A 19,579-nucleotide genomic window follows, 5' to 3' on the forward strand; every position below is an offset into this window, starting at 1 on the left:
AAGTGGCCCGTGTCCTTTGCGGGCGGCTTTGGGCCTGTGGCTATCATGTCTCGAGGGGTGCCTGGGGACTGCACACCCCTGGCCTAGCCCCTAGCCAGTGAGCCGGGTCGCTGCACGGCCGTGTCAGCCTGGAAGGTGCCGTGTGGTGCCGCCCGAGGAGCGCCTTTCCGGGGGTAGCCATCCCTCTCCCCAGAGCGGCGCGCCGGTCCCGTGGAGCAGCTCCTCGGAGGGTGCTTGGGGGCCCCGGTGGCGGCGGCTGCCGGGCCCGTCCTGCCCCCGGAGCGCGGTGGGCTGGGCCAGCCCGCGGGGCCGCGCCGGGGCCGCCACCTGACTGCGGAGCGCAGCGGGCGCGGGGAGCGGGCGGGGCGGCTCCTGCCCTCCGCGGGGGCGGCTTCCCTCCACGCCGAAGTTTCCCCGACTTGTGCAAAGAGAGAGGCAGGTCCCGCCGCGGCGCGGGGTGGGAGAAGCATCGCGGCGGAGGAGGAGCGGATCGGCGCGGGCGTGGAAGAGAGGTGGGCAAGGAGCGATGACCTTTGCGAGAAGCCGGCGAGGGAGCGGGGCAGAGGCAGAGCGAGCGGCAGCGCGGGAGGATGGTTGCTGAGACCCGGAGGAGAGCCGCCCCGTAATGTCACCATGTAAGTCTCTTCTCCGGGCTCCGGGGCGAGGGCTGCGGCTGCCGCCCGGGGCGCTGGGGAAGCGCGGATAACCCCGCGGGCTCCATCGCGGGGCGAGGAACCCCGGGCGGATCAGCAGGGCTTCCCCACCACCCACAGAAGGTGGTGAGTAATGTCAGGGCTGAGGCGTGCAGGTAGGTAGGGCTGAAGGAATGGGGAAACGGGGAAGTTTCAGACCGGGACCTCAGAGGGCAGGGCTCTGTCCCGTCCGGGCTCCGTGTCCGTCGGCGGCTGCCCTGCCGGCTCCCGGGCGGCCGGTGCCTTTCGCAGGGCACGCTAACCCCGTCCTTTGGACCGCTCTGGTGAATTTCCCCGTGCTTGCGGACAAGCAGCGAAACACTTGACCCCGCTGGCCGCCTGCCCTGAGCGGCGGTGCCCCCGCATCCGCCCGGCCCCGGCCTCTCGGCTCGGGGCCGCGGGCGCTCACGTCGAGGAGCCCTGGCACCACAGGCAGCCTTCCAGGTGAGGTGCCAGCACAAGTAGGGAAAAAGTAGGGAAAGGGAGAGGAAGGGCAGGGCGGTCTTTAGAAAGCATTCCCAGCCGCACCGCGACTCTCCGCAGCGCACGGAGCGGGGGTAGCGCGGGGCTCCGCCACCCTCGGGGGGCGAGGGGCGGCCGGGTCGGAGGCTCCCCCTCCTGCCCAACTCCACCGGCCCCGGGTGGGACAGTGCCCTGGCCTCCGGGTGCCTTCCCCGGAATATTTCTCCTTTACTGACTGTCCCTCGCCGAAGATAAGGCGGCGTGCTGAGGTTTGGGGTTAGGCGTTCCGCCGGTGCCTTCGCAGTCAGGAGCGAGGACCTGTGGGTGCACCCGAGGGAATCAGTACAAATGAAAAAGGGCAGGGGGTTCGCACACCGCGCCGTGAAGTTAAGGCAGAAATTAGGAGTTCCTAAAGACTTCGGGTTGCGGTGCTACCGGGTTGGAAACAGCCAGATTTATTGCCTGCAACTGGGAAAAGTTCCTTTTGAAAGCAAAGCCAAGGGACTTAGAGGAATCTGATAGGGCTGATACTGTTTAAATTAAAAGGCAGTGTCTTTTTTTTTTTTTTTTTTTCATCTCTCTTGATGATCGTGAGGGTGTTTTCAAAGTTGGCTGTAAGAATAATTAGGAACAAGTAGTGCTTAACAAAATGAAAGTTTTAAGGGGCATTGTGTAATTAATCTTTCAAGACATTAATGTACTACAGTTTAAAGTAATGATTTCAAAGTTAAATTAACCTCTATTAATCTTGGGGAACTAAACTGTGAGTTGCAATCATCTTTCACTTGCAGTTCCACTTGAGAGTGATTAAGCTTAAAATATTTTTTGTTTACAATCTATGTGAGAAAAAAAATTGTGAAATTGATGTTATCTTTCCTTTAATTTTAAAGTGTCAGCAACATTTTTCCTTAATGGCTTTAGACATGTCAAAGACCAAAGAAAGTCCTGTCAGTGTGCCTCAGGCAGAATTCACATCCTACTCCAGGGAATTTTTGACAAAGTTTTGAACACAAAAGATGGTGTATTTAAATTTATATTGCATGTTTTGGGATGGTACAGTATACAAATGAAATGCTCCAGCATTATTCACATTTTGTGTATGTTGTCCTGCAGACCTGTGTATTCCATACAAGGCAATGCTGTTTTGCCTGCTAGCTGGCTGCTGGCATGTAGAGTAAAAGATTTAGTAGTTGGATGTAGCAAAACTCCCAGTAATTCCATCTTGAACTGTGTCAAATTACTATCCATTTATGGTTTAGATAATTTACATGTCTATTTTGCTCTTCTGGAATGAATTGTGAATAAGCTCATTGTCTCCCTATATTATAGGGAATGAAAGTAGCGCTGGACTGAACTGAAATGGTAGCTAGAGTGCATAGCTGGTCATGTCACACAGTGTCTACACTGGGAAATGCAAGTCCATAGAAAAATTAGCACTTCAGACTTCAGAAAAATCAGACTCCACAGAAGGCCAAAACCCACAAAAACCCCCAAAAGGTTAAGAGGGATTGCTGTTTTGAGACTATATCTATCTGTAGTAGATGTGCTCTTACCATAGGTGTCCTAATAATTCCCGAATATATTGGGTAAAATGTTTTGGTTCTGTGACAATCTGGAGTGATTTCTTCAGAGCTGCTAGTGTGTTACCAGCTGGGGACAGAACATGGCTTTTTCATTTAAATTGATACAAAATAGAGAAGAAAACTCACTATGAACAATGTTCAGCAATTTTTGTGTAACCAAAGACAACGACTGAAATAATCCATATCTCTTCTGAGATCTTTGTTATGGACAAATGTCCATCCCTTTGCTTACCTAAACTCATGGTGTGTTTTAGTATATTGCTGTTCTGATATCCATTCCCTGCGCTGTTAAAGAATATTAAATGACAGATCTTTATAATACTATTTAAAATAACACAAGACCAAAGGAGTCTCTTGGGCCATCAAGTCAGTGCTGTCAGGGGACCATATCATCCCTTGATAACATATAAACAATCACAGAACTGTTTCCTTATTTTTCTATAGAATTATTCATATGCTGTTTGGATTCACTTCTAGATGTTGATTAACACTAGTAATCAAGAAAAAGAACCTTAAAATAAATACAGTGGCTATTAAGAGGTGAATAATATCTGCAACTAAGTTGTGATTTTTTTAAAGCCTGGGAAGTATTTATCAGTTGTTACAACACATTATCATAATTGTCTGAAATGTCAAATTACAAAAATATCAGGGATGGATTTTCTTGTGGAAGAAGCCTTTTTGTTGGAAGTGTGTTATCTGCCTTTCATTCCAGACAACTTCTCGTGTGGACAGGAGTGTTATGCATCACAGTGTAAGGCTGTGAGAAGTCAGTTTTCTGAATTTTGACTTTTTGTCTCTGCAAGATCCTAAGAACATATAAATAACTGATTTCCTCACTAATTTATAGCACTCAGCTAGCAGTTATGCTTTGTAAAATAGTTCTTCAATGATTGTCTCCAAAAGAAACAGATCTGACTCATGGTGCCCATATTAGTGGAGTTTTTTGGTAGCATGCTCTTCTGTGTTCATTCTTGTCTGAGTTTGATAAACCTTTTTCTTGTCAACTGAGGTGAAGTGGTGTAAAGAGAATTGTTTTGTCTTCAACGACAGAGAATGTAAGTGGAGTAAATGGTTTGTGATCTTTTTGTATATTTGTTTTGTTTATTTATTTTGGTGGAGAATTGTGTATTTTTTAATAGCAATTATGTAATTATCTAGCTTTTTACACTGGGGAAAAATCTTTATAGCTACTCCTTTCTGCCTTATTTCTTGAACGTACTTATGCTGTTCTCTGTTGTTGATTATGTTCTTGAAATCTTTCTTGACTAGCACTTTTTACATGGGCGAGGATGAGGAAACAGAATATAAACTATGACCCTGGAGTACCACGGAGTACTGGCTTGTAGGCATTATCGCAATGCAAGTGTAACAATAGAAATTGGCCAAATTAAATACTTCTTTCAGACTAATGTAGAATTTCAGGTTCTTTTAAAAAGGCACTAGAGACAGGGTGACTGGGTGCATTCACAACAGACCTAAGCAGCAGAAGCTTGCCATGTTATTTTTCCTTGAGTATCTCAAACATGGTGTCTTGGATTCTCCAGTTATTAAATGAGCAAAAACTTTGCCAGAGCTCACAGAGATATCAAAAGTGACGATACAGGCATTTTATCTGTTTGATGAAAATCAATACAGATTTATTATGAATTAATAAATAATTGTTTGTTTCCTAGTCTGATAACTGTAACTGTGCTTGTTCAAAACAAACCAACAACAGAAAACAGTAATGCTACCACTTCTACAGGTTTGCATTGGTAGATTAAGCAGCAGGATGGCATGCAGGTTGTAGTACCTGCAAATTCTTTCTTCTGTAGGAACAGGAAAATTCATTTGTTCCTCTGGTATGTCAAGCTGTTAGCCCCAACATTTCCGTTTCCCCACTCTGTGAGTATATATGCATGCCATATGTGCTCGTGTGTGCGTGTAACTGTTTTCATACCTTCAAAGGACTTCTGTTCAAATTCAGTTTTCTGAATTAATCTTAAATGCATTGTGGATTTATGAATTATATACATTGGAAAGTAATAGTTCCAAAACCTCCGCTTTCTGTTGTCTGAGATTTTAATAGGGATTTTTGGATCACTAAGTTGAAGGACAATAATTCTATTGTTTGATAATCCGGTTATTTTGTATGTCTGGCTTAATCAAAGAGATTCTTGTACTTCAGAGCCCCGTGTTTTCTCTGCTTGTCTTCAACACTTGTTAAGTTTGACTTTACAATAACTCAGAAAAAATAAATCTCCTTCAGATTCCTAATTAGATATAACTACCCACAAAGAACTGAACTTCTTTTGTAATCAGATACCTATGCTGTGTAGCACTGCACTCAAGGGAAGCCTAACTGATTGCAGCAGTCTGCTGAAGTGCCATTTACCTGGGCCCGTTGGTGTCTAGCCCACAGAATTGCTTTGATGAATTACTATTTTTAAAGCTGAAACATTAGTTGTTCCTTTACAATGGTTTATCTTCCTGCATTGGTTTCCACTTTGGGGAAAAAAAGAAGCTTACACTGGAAAAGGTTTTATATTTGCCCCCAGCTTTCGCTGGTGGGTTCACGCCAATGTTTGTGGAGCAGAAGGAAGAGTTTTCTACTTATCTACCTCAGTATAGGTAGATGATATCTTACTGAAAAAAAGCCAGTTACCATCACCAGACAGGAGAGGAAGGAGTCGGTCAAAAAAATGCATGTTGTGTTTCATTATTTGTTACTTCTTTTTGCTTGCTGCTAACTTGTTGAATAAAATGAGACATGAAGGTATTGGAACACCATTCATTTAGGATGCATGGTTAAAGGTCTGAATAAATTTATTAAGAGTTTTGCTTCCTGTTCTGCCCACAATGGAGGAAACATTTTGGTTTAGCTGTTAAATATCCTCTAGGCTTTAAGGGGAAGAAAACTTTAACTTCAAGCTATAACTGATAGAGGCTTTCCTATAACTGCATTTATTTTATTAAATAATCAGGATGTCCTGATTTCTCTGGCAGCACAGATAAGCTCCTCCATTTTGGCACGGAAAGTTTCAGGATTTTCATAAAAATTGTCAGCAGAAAATGTCATAGCTGTCAAAAAATTAGAGGTGAAAAATGGAAAGCCTTGTTAAGGGCAGAGGCAAATTGTCATCCACCGTCTTTATCTATTTAATAACAAATATGTATATATTATATATAATTTAATAGAATAAATGTGTTTATATGTGTAAAACTTCCTATTCCAGATAAACCCCTACAAATTAACTCTTTCAGACTGTGCTTCTTGTTTCTTTTACTGAAATTCCACCCTCATCTAACTGCTTAGAAACCCAATGCTGACCAGTCTTCCACTTTGCTGTCTGCTAAGAACCAGACAGTATAACTTCTGACCCTTTTTAGCAGACTTTTGTCTCCATTTAAGCAATACTAGGGCCATCCATAATTTTCAAGTGCTACTTTATGTACTGATAGTTGATAGTTTGGCTAACAACAGTATCTTCCTCATTTTCTTGTCTTGTTGTAAAACTCCCTGAATTCTTGCTTGCTTTTCTTTTTCCCCCAGGATGTCTCATGTCAGTGAAATGTGGTGCTATCACTGGAAATGGAAGCTGCAGCACTGTCTCTGCTTGTTTACCACTTATATTATATGCATGCAGCAAGCAGGTAAGTCAGCAATTTATCTTCTTGCATAAATAAATGATCTAGGACCCAAAGTTATAATGACCGAGGATTATGCTTACACATGACTGAATTCTGTACAATATAACACTTTGATGAAAGTGATGCTTTATAAATACTATTTATGATTTTATAGTTTGGGTCCTCTTTTCTGCTACTGCTGAATTTTCTTTTTGCCAGTTTTTACAATTTTGCTGTTATTAGTTATTGCTATTTTTTTCCTTTGGATTTCTTCTTTGAGTTCTTTCATTTTCTTCTTTCTTTGCATTTACCTTGTTAATGTCTGCCTCTCTTGAATTTCTTCTGGTTGTTGAAAGTCTGTGAGTATTCTTGTAGTCCTTCCATTTTCCACAGTACTGTTTGTGCATGCAGATTGTGTATTCAATAACCCTTCACTGTAGTTCAAAGTTGTAAAATACCTGGAGTGTGTTTATTATTTTTACACGCTTTTTATGACTCAAATAATAGAAACATTCCTCAGCAAAGTATATGCAAGTAAGATAACTGTACACTGTAAAGAACCATCAGTTTAAACAGACGTCATCTTGATCTGTGGTGACACTTCAGCACAGCGCAATGTAATATTCTGACTGTTTTCTTTAAACATATGAATGAGAGATTTCATTCACTAAATGTCTTGTCCTAACCACTAGAGTGCAAAGTATTTTAGGAGATCCAGCTGCTTTGCTGGAAAAAAATTGTCTGGCGTTTATTCTGGAGCATATGAAAATTTTGGAGCAGCTTGTGGTGCTCAGCTAATTCTGTATCAGATGGGTAGTTTTGCTTTGACAGTCTTGCCATTGGAAAAAGGATTGTTTATATATAGAAAGGGCTTCTAGCTTCTCTGGTAATGTTTTTATTTTTTAAAAAAAGTGCTTTTGTTAATTTTTAAAACCTACGCTTTTTTTTTTTTAAGGACAAAATAATGTTGTTGCTGTGCAGTAGCACTTTCCATATTCATGTCACTTTAATAGGTGTTTTCCATTTCCATTAAACTGTATCCAGAAATGCATTTAGGATTTGCTCTCACCTGTGGCTCCATTGACTGATGGATTCTGTGTCCCCATGTTCCTGGTCCAAACTTGATCTTGAGCCATGCAGCTGCCTTTCTTAGCATAAAGTAAATCAGCAAAACCTTCTCTCATTTACATCTGCTGTGTGCTGTTACCTGGTGACTAGAACATTAGGACGCCAAAATTATTATCCTTTGCTAATTCCTCTTCATAACAGATAACTGACAGTTGAAAGTGTGGGTCTCACGGCAACCTAAGCCCTGTGAGCCAGAAGGTCTCAGCCTTCTGTGAGGACAGAGAAAGCCAACCACAAACTCACCCGTGCATTCAGCTAATTGCAGCACACCATGGCTAGCTGTGCTGGTGCTGAACAAGTAGGGTCAAACTCCAAGATGCCAAACTCCAAGACACACTTCTATGAAAACATATATGCCCCTAACTGACCTCTTTAGCAATGAAATGATTTGTACCATTGGATTGGCAAAAGCAGCTGAAGTGTTCCAGTCTCAAGTGCATCCCTGTGGGGGCTTTTCCTTTCTTGCCTCTGCAGGAATAGATTTGAAATCTTCAAAACTTTTAATAAATGGAAAAGGTATTTCCCTGTCTGCATGAATGATAAGTAGATAAATAAGGTACACTGGAAATGCCCAGGTTCAACAGACAGATGTTTGCTGTTCAGCAATGAAAGAGATGATAGGTAGTCTGCTGTTATTACTCGACTGAAATAAAAATGAGATATTTACCTTTATAGGAACCTGTCATTTGGCAGTACTTGCTTGTAGACCCTCAGGGTTCATAGTTCTTTTTATGTTGATGTAAAAGCATAGGTTCTGCTTCAAAATAGAGTCTTTTCATCTGCTTTTTGTAATAAAACAAGACAAACAAAGTGGGAAACACTGCTGTTCCTGCATTTTTTATTTCATGTTCTTAAAAGGTATTGGTCACTTTGGCTGTGGATTCATATGGTATTCATAATCTCTCTGGCAGCTTAAGCTTTACTGAATTTACAGTAGAAATGTCATAAAAGCCTGACATTCATCCAGGTTCTCGAGTGAGCTGTAAGCTTAGAAAGCTATTGGTGCTTATTAAGCTTTGCCCAGAGGAGGTTACATACAAGCGAGGGATTAAGATCATCAGGTCCAGGTTTTATGGATTATTTAAGGGGCTATTCATAAGGATAAATATGTCAGTCATGCTGTGACATGGAAAAATGCAAAAGTAATAATTTTATAGTTTAGTTTGAGGAAAACTACAGTACTGGGCCTTCTTTTGGAAACAAAGCTTAGGAGAGGGATTACATAGCAGAAAATTTAGGACAGGAGAGGGATGGTCTGTGGAAAGAATGTTTAACCACAAATTGGTAAGTAGGGTACTGACAAGCAGGTGCACCAGTGGAGTGGAATCCAAAAATATAGGTCTGATACCTCAAAGGAATCAGTGGACGGATTGTGACACTTGAAAAATAAAGACAGAAAGAAATTATTAACAGGGGAAAAAATGATAAAAATATAACATGTCCTTTAGTTAAAACCTCAGCAGCCATGCACTTTGGGCACACTGGCTTCAGGTCATGTGTTGTGAGTCAGGGTGAAGTTACAGTACAGCTCAGGTAGTAACTTGTCAGGTTTCCATTCCTGTCTGGGGTAGATGTCCCTGATGGTGTTATGGGGGTCATTTAGTCGTGCCTAAGTTTCTCTGTGACAAGTATATGTCTTGCCTCCCTTGTAAACAGCTTGCCTGTCTTCCACTGGAAGGACTGCATAGGAACTGTTAGAATGGGGGTGTTTTAAACAGAATTAGTTAAATCTGCTTTTATAGGACATTCAGATATTCCTAACTTTTGGTTTGTATGTACATTTCATTGGTTTCAGGGAGTCCAAAAGAGAACAAGTGGAGTGAACAGAGTTCTAGAAAACAGAACTAATGAAGGCAGACAGAAAGAACTAAGATTTTTTTTGGTCTATAATAGGCAGAAGAGGGAATGCATAAGAACTGAGAATATTTAAGGAAGTAGGTGCAGTGGGAAGGGATAGACTAATCTTTCCAGATAGTTGAAAGGGTAAAAAAAATGGGCTTAAATTACAGCAGTATAAATGAGGGGAGGACATCTCATCAAAAGGTTTAGATAGCAGTGAAATAGATGTCAAGAAAGACTGGGAAATCCCAGTCCTTGGGAATGTATAGTAATATCTACCAGAAATGGCTTTAAATCTACAATCCTCTTTCCTGGGGCTGAGAAATACATTATGTAATTTCCAAACTTCCCTAATATCTGTAGTTCTTTCTTAATCATTGTCGTGTAGAATCTCTTTTGGTTAAAAATCCGGGAAATGAGGAGATCCTTTGGAAATTGCAGTTCTTCAAATATGACAGTGCTTTTGCTGTGCCTAAAAAATTGTCTTGATGTTTGTCCTGTCACAATAGCTTCATTTTTATCTGACATAAAGAAGCAGCAGCTCAGTATTGAAAGTAAAAATATGTTGCTTCAGGTGTGTGTAACCTCACAAAAATGTTCATGTCCCCCCTTGCTTTTTTGTTTTTCTGCTGTCATAACAAAATGTCTAATGTTTCAATATTGTGCTGTCTTTTGGAGTTGTCTGCGCTCTCAGTGGTAACCCAGGAGAAGAACTGGAGTTTTCTCAGTGACCTTAATGCAGATTGCAGTTTGCATAATTATTTTCCAATCTAGTTTTTGAGTGTCTTGTCAGCACTGGACTTTCAGTTTTGAACACTTGAACATTTGAGAAGATGGCAACATCCTCGTAAGAGTTTTCACCTTCTTATGTCATTAATAGACTTACAATTACATAAGAATCAATAAGTGTTTCAAGTTTCGACTGCTGTGCATCCATATTTAGTTTTATTCAGAATGTGGAAAATATTTAGTTTAGTAAATCCATGAGGACATCTATAATTCTTACTACACTATTTCTGGATTGTGCCCCATACTGATGTTATCACAAAATTACTATGACTGTAGCTAACGCCAGCGTGAACATATGTCCTTTTGGTCATCCATCAGTAAAGTGCACTGGTGTCTGTAGTCACATTTCCATGTCCTCAGAGCAGTTTAATCAATTCTCAGGAGCTCACCAAAGTGTAAATTTCACTTCTATTACAGCCTCTGGAATTTTAATTTTAGTGGTGATTCAAAGTAAAATTTTGTGCTGTATTTAATTCATCAAGAAAAAAAAATAAATCTGAAGTCAGGTCCTTCACCCACATGTCTGATGATGATCCACAATATAAGATCATCTTTGTCTGCTATGCTCCTTAATTGGGCCTGTGTAGATAAAGGAGGGATTAAAGTCCTCCCTTGTTTATGGGAGCATTTCAGAGTGAATCTGTGGGTTCAGAAGCCTAATAAGAGATGGGAAGTCAGTGTGGTGGGAAGTATTGCTCATGCCACCAGCGCTAGCAGCAAGAGTTAGTGACATAGTGAAAATGGATTGGGCTTTATCTGGCACAGCCAAGTCAGGAAGTGTGGTTTTTCACCACAGATCTCAAGCTGCCTACCCCAGACAGGGGCCAAAGATCCTATCACCAGGCAAATGATGAAATGGTTGTCAGCACATTCCCTTATCTTCCTCTCTCTTACCATGTGCAGAGCTAGAACCGAAGTGCCAAGGCATTAACCCAGTCAGTCAGCACAATCCTCACGTACAGAGGGAGTGGTTTTATAAAGTTATTATTGGTGCTTTGTCAAACTTCTCTCATGGCATTGCAGAGGTGGGAATGGGTGGGCATTTATTGCAGAGCAGGGTAAATGTGACTGATACTGCCGTCCCTGACTTGGGCATGGAAATTCTTATTTCTGAAAGTTATGGCAAAAGTCAGGAAATGTAAAAAGTTTGGAAAAAATATTCAGTCTGGCAGTCTCTTTCCTTACAGAGGCATACATAAATCATGAGTAATTGAGAGATTAGTCAGGAGGAATCTGTGTATTTAATGAATAGCTCCAAGTTTTTTTATTCTTTCCTCTTTCTCTGTCAGGTTTTTTTTTTATATTTTAATTTAGCTTAAACAAAACATAAGCTATCCCCTTTATGTTCTGTTTAATATCTAAATTTTTGCTGGCTTGAGGCATGTGTTTGCAATTTCTGTTCATACAAATCTTGCAGAGAAAAAGTTGCTAGTCGTCTTTCTTGTATTTCCCCTAGTTGACAGTTTGTTAATATAAAAGTAAATTACTCTTGAAATGAATTTCACAGGAGCCTGCCTCTCATTACCTCTGTTTACGTTTTTTAGCTATAATCTTTTGATGGTGTTGATAATTCTTTTCCCTTGAATGTTTCGACCTCATTGCATTAACCATGACAATATTGCCTTAAAAGCACAGTCATTTTTCCCCCTCCTCTGATACGACCCCACAGCCAAACCAATATGGAATGTGCTCAGGCATTTTTAAGCTGACTACAGCCTCATTGTACAGGGTCTCTGCACTCCTTTATTAGAGCACAGGCTAAAAAATATACTTCTGCTATAAAGAATATGCCTTCAAAGAAAGAACAACCTGTCACAGAAGGTCCAATCTTTATGACCTACAGGATTTTGGGATCTGTTTATAAATTATTTTTGCCTCATTTTCTCTGTCCTCTGTTATAAATTAAAAACATAGCCAACAGAAGTTTGAATGTTTGTCAATACTATTTATGACAACACATAATAAAAGTACCTACCTTAGTAGTATATCCAAAAATAGCCCCAAGAAGACTTGTGGCCAGCTGGGCTGTGCTTTACAAAAGGCTGCCCTGATAGAGGTTATTATGTGAAAAAATTATTTTTTTATGGTATTTGTCAGTTTCTCTCAATAAACTGAATGAACATTTTAGAACAAAATGTGTTTCTGTCTTATTAAAAAACTGAAGTCTTTGAGTGTGCCACTTTTTTTCTCCTGTGGATTACTAGTGTGAGAAGCATTGCATCATGAAGCGAAGGTGTTAATTAAAACCAGAAGTTTTCCAGGTAAAAGTTCCTAACATACAAGTCTAACAATTGTGTGATGTACATTTCAATATGTATCACAATTAATACTGAGTGATTAAAAGGGTTGATTTAATATCCCAATGGACCTTTTATAAGTGCGTAATTACCACTGTAAAGTCAGCATTTCCTAATTAATCAGAAGGGCTGATCTTGCAAATTTTACATGCCTGTTGTTATGCCCATGATTATTTTTGCTAGAACATAGTATTATGTTTACTTAGTGGGGTTGCTTAAGTGTTTTGCACAAGGTGTAACACGTAATGCTTACTAGATCAAGACCTCAGCTATCACTTTCCGATAGAGAAATGTTAACATTTGCATTTTCACACAACCACAGCACAGAGGTGTCTGAGATAGATATGCGATACTAAAATGAAGAAAGACATATGATGTGTATTTTTCAAGAATCTGAAAAAAAACCAAGTGAGGGAATTGTAGCTACAATCTAGTAAGGTACTGTGATATAAGAAAACTCACCTGGAAAGTTACATTCCTTGTTAAAACTGTGTATGAAAAACATCTGATTAAATAATTCACATGTACTGTTTCTGAATTTCTTTGTCTCATCATGGAAGAGAAAAATATCTCTCCTGTGGGAGGAAAATAATGTATTTTAGCTACAGAGTGTGAACATTTTCTACAGAGTTAACAAAAATATTAAAGTAATAATGATAAGTTACATGAGAGAAGTACATCCCTTATTGTGGTATGTTGAACCAAAACTACTTTTCCTGCCCTAGATATGATAATACAAGCAGGCATATCAAGGGAAGGGAGGGTTTTCAGAAACCCCTCTTGTTTTGTCTGTGTTCAGTGCTTGTTAGTCTGCTCGGTTCCTGTAAATGACAGCCTAGGCTCTAACTCTTGCTGCAGTACAGGAAAATTAACGTATAATTCAGAGTTAGAGGTCTACCTATGTAGTCTGGCCTCCAGATATCTTTCACACTGGTCAATTTTAATTGCCTTCTCTTGATAGATCAAACCATTTTTGACTCTAAACCCAATTCCTGTCCTATTTTTTTTGGTACCACAATGAACTTGTGCTCTTCTTTTATGATCTTTCATGTTGTAGGTTTTGTGGAGTTTTTTGCTTTATTTTTTCCCTTATTGTCTGGAACTACAGTTGCTTGAACAATATGTTGACTGTTTTCAATTTGTTAGTTGGAAACAATTTTGCTAATTGTCCTCAAGATTTCAGCTCCCAAACATGTTTACCAATTCCCATTCTGTGAATTTCCTTTTCAGTAACTTCTGAACATCTTTTCAATTATTTACTGGTTTGTCCCAATTCCAGTGTAACAAATAGTCAAATTTGACAATAGAGGCCACCACAGTGGTGACTCAGATTGCACAATCCTCTAAAACTAATGCTATATTAATTAAGATGTAAGAGAGTTTATATTGTGTGGAAGTGTCAGCATGGCATATTTTCAGACAAATTAATTTTTGAAAGTTCTTGTAGACGGAAAAAGTGTGCATTGGAAAATAATTTACTCAATTAAATAGTGACAAAAAGTGAGTTCCTATTCTTGAAACCATTTTTCTTCTGGATATCCCCAAAGCAGTCCAACTGTCTCCCAGTACACTGTAAACCAACTTTTTTTCCAGAGCTAAATATCTGCAAGAGCTTGCAGGGTAGATCCATGAGAAGACTGTCACACAGCTAACCTAATTTTTGAAAGGATACAATGCAATGAGATTTTTTCCTAATTCCAGTTTTTTTCACTCATGAACATGCTTCTTAACGGGTGTCAGACAGAAAGCTGCAACTCCCTGTATAGAACAGAGTTTGTTTTGTTCAGATGCATGCTCTGGCTTCTCAGAGCTCTTTTAATTAAGAACTGTGCAGTGACAAATCCACACTATGAAACTCAGGGCATTTTTAAATCAGAACTTGCTTTTTAGGTGGAAAGAAAGACCTCATGGTTGAAGTTTATCACAGAGGCATTTGTACAAGTAACCCAGTCCTATGAGACTTTTTTTTTGAGGTGTGAGTGCAATTGTTTTTTCTCATTGTTTTGAATTTACAGGAAATGTCAATAAATGGGTTTAAATTTTGAATCTTTTAGTGTTTTTTTCCTTCTGATTCTGTCTAAATGTCTTCCGCACCCAAAGTATGTTAGTGATATATCATACTGAAAGCATACAGAGCATCCTGAAATCACTTGTCTGGTAAGTTTCTGAAAACAGTTTCTGAAACAGAAAGGAACACATTAATATGTCTTTTGCAATGAAATCTAAAATAACTGAAAGATTTCATTTTGGGTGTGGGTGCCCACCCATCCAGTGTTTTGAAAAACAAATCACCCAAATGGTGCTAAATCATCTTGGGTTTTAATTTTGGTTTAAAGAACCATTATATTTCATGTATGTATGTAACATACACACAAAAATAAAAGGGCAAAATGCTGGTGTTGAAAAAAGGCATCATTTGTACAATGGGTTAGAAGTTGTGGGGTTTTAAAAATATTGTTGGATGGATAAAGATACTTAAAGGAAGTGTAACAATAAAAATAAGGGGCCCCCTCCCTCACATGGGTAAACCTGGTACCTCAAATGTGCACCAGCTGATCCAGTTACAGTTTATTATATAATTGGTTTATAAAATGTACGTTTTTTTCTTTGGCATGTCAGATTTTGACAGTGTACTGTTTCTGTGATGTCCAGTATTTTGATCTTATTTTGGATTGGATGTGCTTCTGGTAAAATCCTGCTATTGCAACTGCCAAAGGCGTTGTATATCAGAAATGCCACCCGTCAGGGCTTCCCTCTGTCTGTCTCTGCATATGAGGAATTGCTCTACTGTTAAGTGATTATTTTACTGCTTTTCAAGTGAATTGCATTTAACCCTTCTGCATTCCTGGAAAGATCTCTATGAAAGCCAAAAAGGCAGAAGTAGCATTGGTAGAATAAATTTCTCCTTCTGGTGGCACATGTCAATCATAAGATGGTACTGAGGATTAAAAAGGCAAACATCTCTCTATGTACACACTCCCTCTCTAATAAATTATGCACGAATTTTTCACATATGGGTAATACCAAATGAGAAATTTCTAAATCACTGGCAAAAAAATTGTAAATTAAAAGTTATCTGCAAATAATATCTGGCATAGTCAGTTGTCTTTAGTTTTGGGTGGGTTTCTTTCCCTCTTTATTTGCAGTGTTGACATATGTGATACAAGTGTTCTATTTGACACAACTCCTGTGCTTACTGACTCCTTTGACTACTACCTTCAACAAAAGTATTTGAAGTTGTTCTTTTTTTAAGTGCTTAACAGAATTGAATTACTGGCAATTTAATCATAGAATTAATAGCTGAACTTAAGATCTTAGGAAAAATATGCTTGGCTGCATAAATCTTTTCTGAATAGCACATCATAGCAATGGAATGTAGTAGATGCCAGAAATGTAACTGAGAAGAGTCCAGTTTTTAAAGCTATTGTTTTCAAAACATTTATCTTGCCTTATCATCCTAATCATTTTTCTGGTGTAATAAATGTTCTGAATCTGAAGGAGCAGATTACAACATTAATTTTAAAATTTTGCCATGTTTTCTTAAAAGCATTCATTTTCTTAAACAAGTATTCAAGAAAGTAAAGGCAAATAACTTACTAATAACATGATTGAGAAAATAAAGAAATCATTTTATAGGAGGTGTGCTTTTTTATGCTTAGGAGTAGTGAAATTGAGACAAATCTGCTTTAATCTTCAAATAATTTTGCACAACTTCTGGAGTAAAATATAAGGAAATTCTCAAGTGGATATTCAGCTGTGTATGTTCTGGTGGTTCTTCCATGGACTGCATAACATTCATTTTACTGGGTCCCACGAAAATCAGTGCAGGTTTTGCTATCCTTGAATAAGAGCAGAGGTGCATCACTGTGGAGCTCTTTGGAAAATCCCTTCCCAAATGTCCAATGAGAACCTATTTGGAAGTTTGTGTCTTGGCCAAGCAGTGTTCCTGTGTCAGAAGAGGCCAAAGTTTTGTCCCATGGCTTTAAAAGACTTAGCTTGCATGGTGCTGCATCACTGTTCAGTGTTCAGAAAGGAAAAAGGCTTAAAGAACAAAAGAAGAGTTGCTGTGTACACTTGGCAATGATTATATGTTGTAACTTGTTGGTTTTGTCTGCAGATTACTGTGATCTCACCCAGTGAAATGGAAGAGGTTTTTGTATTCTGTTTTTTGTCTGTGTAATCACCATGTCATGTGAATCCTTTCTTGGTACTTAAGAATTGACTTGAGCTGCAGCAAAAAATTCAGATGCACAAACTCTTCTGGAAGGACTGGTACTGAAAGACGTTTTCTTCCAGCACTGCTCCTGCTTTTTGTGAGACATGGTACCATTTGTGGGAGTGAGCACCTCAGATTCCCAGAGATCCAGTGGGAAATGAATATTCTCAGCACTCTCAAAAACTGAGCCAAGGAGAAGCCAGCATTTTTGCTCTATCGCTCTCTTTTTCAGCTAGGTTTACTGCATCTGTTTGGGGATTGTTCGGTAACTGTCAGTCAGTTAAAATATCATAAGAATGCAGACATCCACTCCTGTTTTTAATACTAATGCACAGAGGAAAGCATTGTTTTTCCTTTTGAAGTGAATTGCTTTTGATTATTAGTGGCATGATTTTTTGAGCTTTCCTCTTATTTTACTTTAGTGCATGCATTTCTAGTGAGAAGACAGCTCAGCCTGGCCAGAGTTTTAATCTTTAGGGTGAGGTCTACAATGGTTCTTATCTTAATCAGCTACTGTGTTTATTCACTTGAAATATGTGGAAATCTGAAGAAACATCTTTTATTAGCAAGGATCAAGCCAAACTTAAAAAAAAAAAAAAAATCAGGTCTTTTCACAATTTGTGATATTTCACGTTAGATTTCAATTAGTTTTCCTTTGCAGAATTCAATATAAGAAATGATGCAATGACAGCAGAATGGAAAAATGGTGTTACATATTGTAATAACAAAAAAAAAGGTCTTAAACTAGAATCTGGTCATCAAAACGTGACCATTGAGAGTCACAAACATAAACTACTTAATAGCAGCTGATGAAACTTTTTCTTGCCAGGGAGCTCTTCTGTGGTACTTGCAATTTGTTCTTTATACTTTGTCATAATTCTCTTTGTGTTTGAGGTTCAGTTTTTTTTATACTGGCCCTCACAATAGTTCTCATCAACAGTCCCCATTTATTCCTCTTATATCATTCCTTATAGTAATTATGGTGTCAGTGTGTAAACTTAGATGTGTGTATACAAATACTGATGGTAACAAATATGACAGTCAAGTAGACTTTGTATGGCCAAGGTGCTATGTACATTCAAGAACCAGCTGCTTGGAAAGGAGGGAGATATTCTGCACTATTATGTACCACTCTTGGGCTATACTTACCAATTTGTCAACAATTATGAGAAACATTGAAGACCAGTATGCCCAGTCTAAACACTGACGTGGTAAATATGTTCCCTTATGAACCTTTCTTGGGGTTATGGTATGTATTACACATATGAAGCTTTCAGTAAGATTAGCAACTTGCCTGTTTTGTTTTTAAAGCTATAATGAAACTCAAAGAGGATTGTCCACTTAAAGTCATACAGTAAATATTAAATAATAATAATAATGGTGGTATTTTATTAATTTTCTCCATGTAACATGAGCTTTCATAAGTAAACAGATACTAAATAGAATATCATATCTCACTGGAGATATATAGTCTGGAGGTGGCATCAGCCATTACCCTGTGCTTATGTACTGCCATAAATAAAACTACTTGGCTTGTTCTTTGATGTTACTTTAAAAAATACAATTATTAAAAGTTTTAAAAGCAGCTGATAAAAATGATCCTAAAACATTATATGTTTACGATGCAACTTTAATAGGAGCCAATGTTGAACTAACATTTTGTATCAGTTTAAGGACAAATATCCATATGGAAACACGGTATTGTGTTTATTTGGATTGTGCAGGTGGATTTCCTGTATGCCTACATGCGCTGACAGATTTATAAATCCAGACACATAGCACAGATCTTTCATCCACACTTTAAGTAAATTACGTTCTTGAGTGCAGGCTGCTTTGGTCATGGAAAAATATATCTGTATGAGACTTGAATGAATAATGGCTTTTATTGTGAGCACCTCTTTATCAGCAGCAATAAGAGAGGTCTGAGTGAATATCCAGGCTCCCAATTACATATGGGTAATGCCACATCCTTGTAATCTGTCTTTCCTAATTATGACAGTATGTTTATTTCTGAAATGCCACATGCTATTAAATGGCTCTTACTTGTCTGTTATGGCTTTAAAGTAACACAACCCTTTAATCACACCAATTCTGACAAAGAGTAAGACATGTACATATTTTTATTTTGCAGTAATTTCCTGTCTTATGTGGAGGTGAGGAAAAGATTGGGATTCAACTAGTGAAATAGAGAATGATAATCTAGAATCAGCACTTGCTAGTTTAGTTGATATGTTGGAAACCTGTGTGGCAGACCAGTGGGAAAGGTTTCCTATGATTGTCACACAAGGGTAGTTTTCAAATTTGACTTATTTTAAATAATAGAAGAAAAATCTAGGAAGAAAATATATTAAAAAAAGTACTAAGGCTAGAAAGCTGGCAACCCAATAATTAGGAAATAACAGAATTGAAGAATTCAGCTTGCCTATGGCTTTTTCCATTTTCACATCTATGGTGATGATGGAGAGTTTATTACAAAGCCACCTGCTTTTTGTCATTGGCCTCTAGTTTTGTATAAAGCAGACATGCCAGGAGGCTGAAAACAAACATGGTTTTTAAGGTCTTTGCTTAAAGTGCGGCCAGAGGTAAAATATGTACACTGAATGAGGAACTGGATTGCAAGAAGATCTCATGGCAAGGGTGGCTGAAGGCTGTGCTAGAAAACTGAATTCTCTCTCTAACTATTTTCTGTTACAGATGGCTCAGCAAATTAATTTCTTGGCTGTCTTTAATGTGTCTCAGTTTCTGTCACTAACATAAACTTATAGAATGATTTTCATCTCTGATTGCAGCTGATGTGAATAGGAACTGTGTTTGACTATATTAACCTCTATGTAATGCTGCAAATCACAAGTTAGCTCTTGCATGTCTGAAAGGAGACGCCCAACATCGGGAGATTCTTCTGATCTTGATATTCCCCAGCTATACTTCTGTAAAATGAGTTAAAGAGAACTTCTCCCCTCA

At 38.9% G+C, this 19,579-nt stretch overlaps 1 protein-coding gene across 1 annotated transcript in view; it reads left to right on the forward strand.

The window, feature by feature from the left end:
- Window positions 1-511: 511 nt before the first annotated feature.
- The window catches only part of ADGRG6 (adhesion G protein-coupled receptor G6), a 108,619-nt gene continuing 89,551 nt past the window's right edge, over window positions 512-19,579 (forward strand). The window contains exons 1-2 of the mRNA XM_082276878.1: window positions 512-635; window positions 6,273-6,373. Coding sequence (XP_082133004.1) covers window positions 634-635; window positions 6,273-6,373 — 103 coding nt within the window. The 5' untranslated portion in view covers window positions 512-633. The remainder of the gene's footprint in view (window positions 636-6,272; window positions 6,374-19,579) is intronic.

Source organism: Coloeus monedula, assembly GCF_965178545.1.
Source record: "Coloeus monedula genome assembly, chromosome: 2".
NCBI classification, from domain to species: domain Eukaryota; kingdom Metazoa; phylum Chordata; class Aves; order Passeriformes; family Corvidae; genus Coloeus; species Coloeus monedula.